At 46.0% G+C, this 1,068-nt stretch overlaps 1 protein-coding gene across 1 annotated transcript; it reads left to right on the forward strand.

The window, feature by feature from the left end:
• Positions 1-548: 548 nt before the first annotated feature.
• PPTG_24912 (hypothetical protein) lies at positions 549-892 on the forward strand (the record flags this gene model as incomplete). The annotated part of the gene is made up of 2 exons (XM_008918906.1): positions 549-629; positions 680-892. 2 exons carry the CDS (start codon positions 549-551, stop codon positions 890-892), a joined length of 294 nt encoding a protein of 97 aa, XP_008917154.1.
• Positions 893-1,068: the final 176 nt, after the last annotated feature.

The following is a 1,068-nucleotide window of genomic DNA, read 5'->3' on the forward strand; positions in this document are numbered from 1 at the left end:
TCTCCTTTGCACTCTTCTGAAGTCGCTCGTCGTCTCGAGCCTGCTAGAAACGTCTGTAGATCTCTTTGATCTCACGCCGATCCCTTGCCAGTCTCCTGCAAGTTCCGACGCTGTTGCAGATTTACAAAGCGGAGCACAATTTTGGTGTGGAGCTCGCTCAGGAATGAGAAAATGACGGGTGCGGATTAATCCTTAGCATCCAAAGGCGACTTCCTTAGTGGATCTGCAAAAAAGATGACTTTATGCCTTTTCTCTACAAAGTTGAATCATGAGTGTCCTCGTTTCTGTTCGGGTTGGGATTCCTAGTGGACGGATGTATTCTTAGCCTTTAGATTTAAAAAATAAAAATAAAAACTTTTTTGTAGTCTAAAAATGGTAACTAGCCATCCCTAGTTATCCCTAGCCATCGGTGACAAGCAACTGGTGGAGCACATTGCTTGTGGTCTCTTACACCATTCATCTCTGTTGCAGTAGCTTGATTGGTCGTGTGTGGACAACGATTGTTGGTGTTGTCCGTTCATTTCTCAATTTCCAACGCAACACCCTCAATGGCATCCGACGTTATCGACGTGGCCACATCCGACTCCGAACATGAGGAAGGAGCAGAAGATGGATCGTCGTCTTACCAAGTCTTAGAATCTTTCCGCACGGCAGCTGAGGCTATCATCTATATGGACAGCTAAAACCAAGCCGTCTTCCCAAGTTTCCAATTCTTATCGAGAAAGAGACTACCAAGGAGAACGTGCCTGGCGTGGTGAGTACGTGTTTGAACCAAAACGGTGTGTACAAATGGAATGTGACGCTGTCGGATGGATCAACACGTCTGCTAGAATGTCAAGAGCTGGCAGAGGCAATTCACTTTGCTAACACCACGGGAATCGCACCAGAATGAGCAAAACTTGCTCGACGTCGAGGTCTCAATTATATTATAATACTCGTGCATTTCTTCTTTTAATCTACCATGAGCCCACTGTGTAACGTGGTACATACCCCAAGTGTACCCAAGTTACATGAAGAGTGCCTAGTCACTCTTGAGATACCTGGTACATGGTACCAGGGGCTCTAGGA

This window comes from Phytophthora parasitica, assembly GCF_000247585.1.
Source record: "Phytophthora parasitica INRA-310 unplaced genomic scaffold supercont2.367, whole genome shotgun sequence".
Classification (NCBI taxonomy): Eukaryota; Oomycota; class Peronosporomycetes; order Peronosporales; family Peronosporaceae; genus Phytophthora; species Phytophthora nicotianae.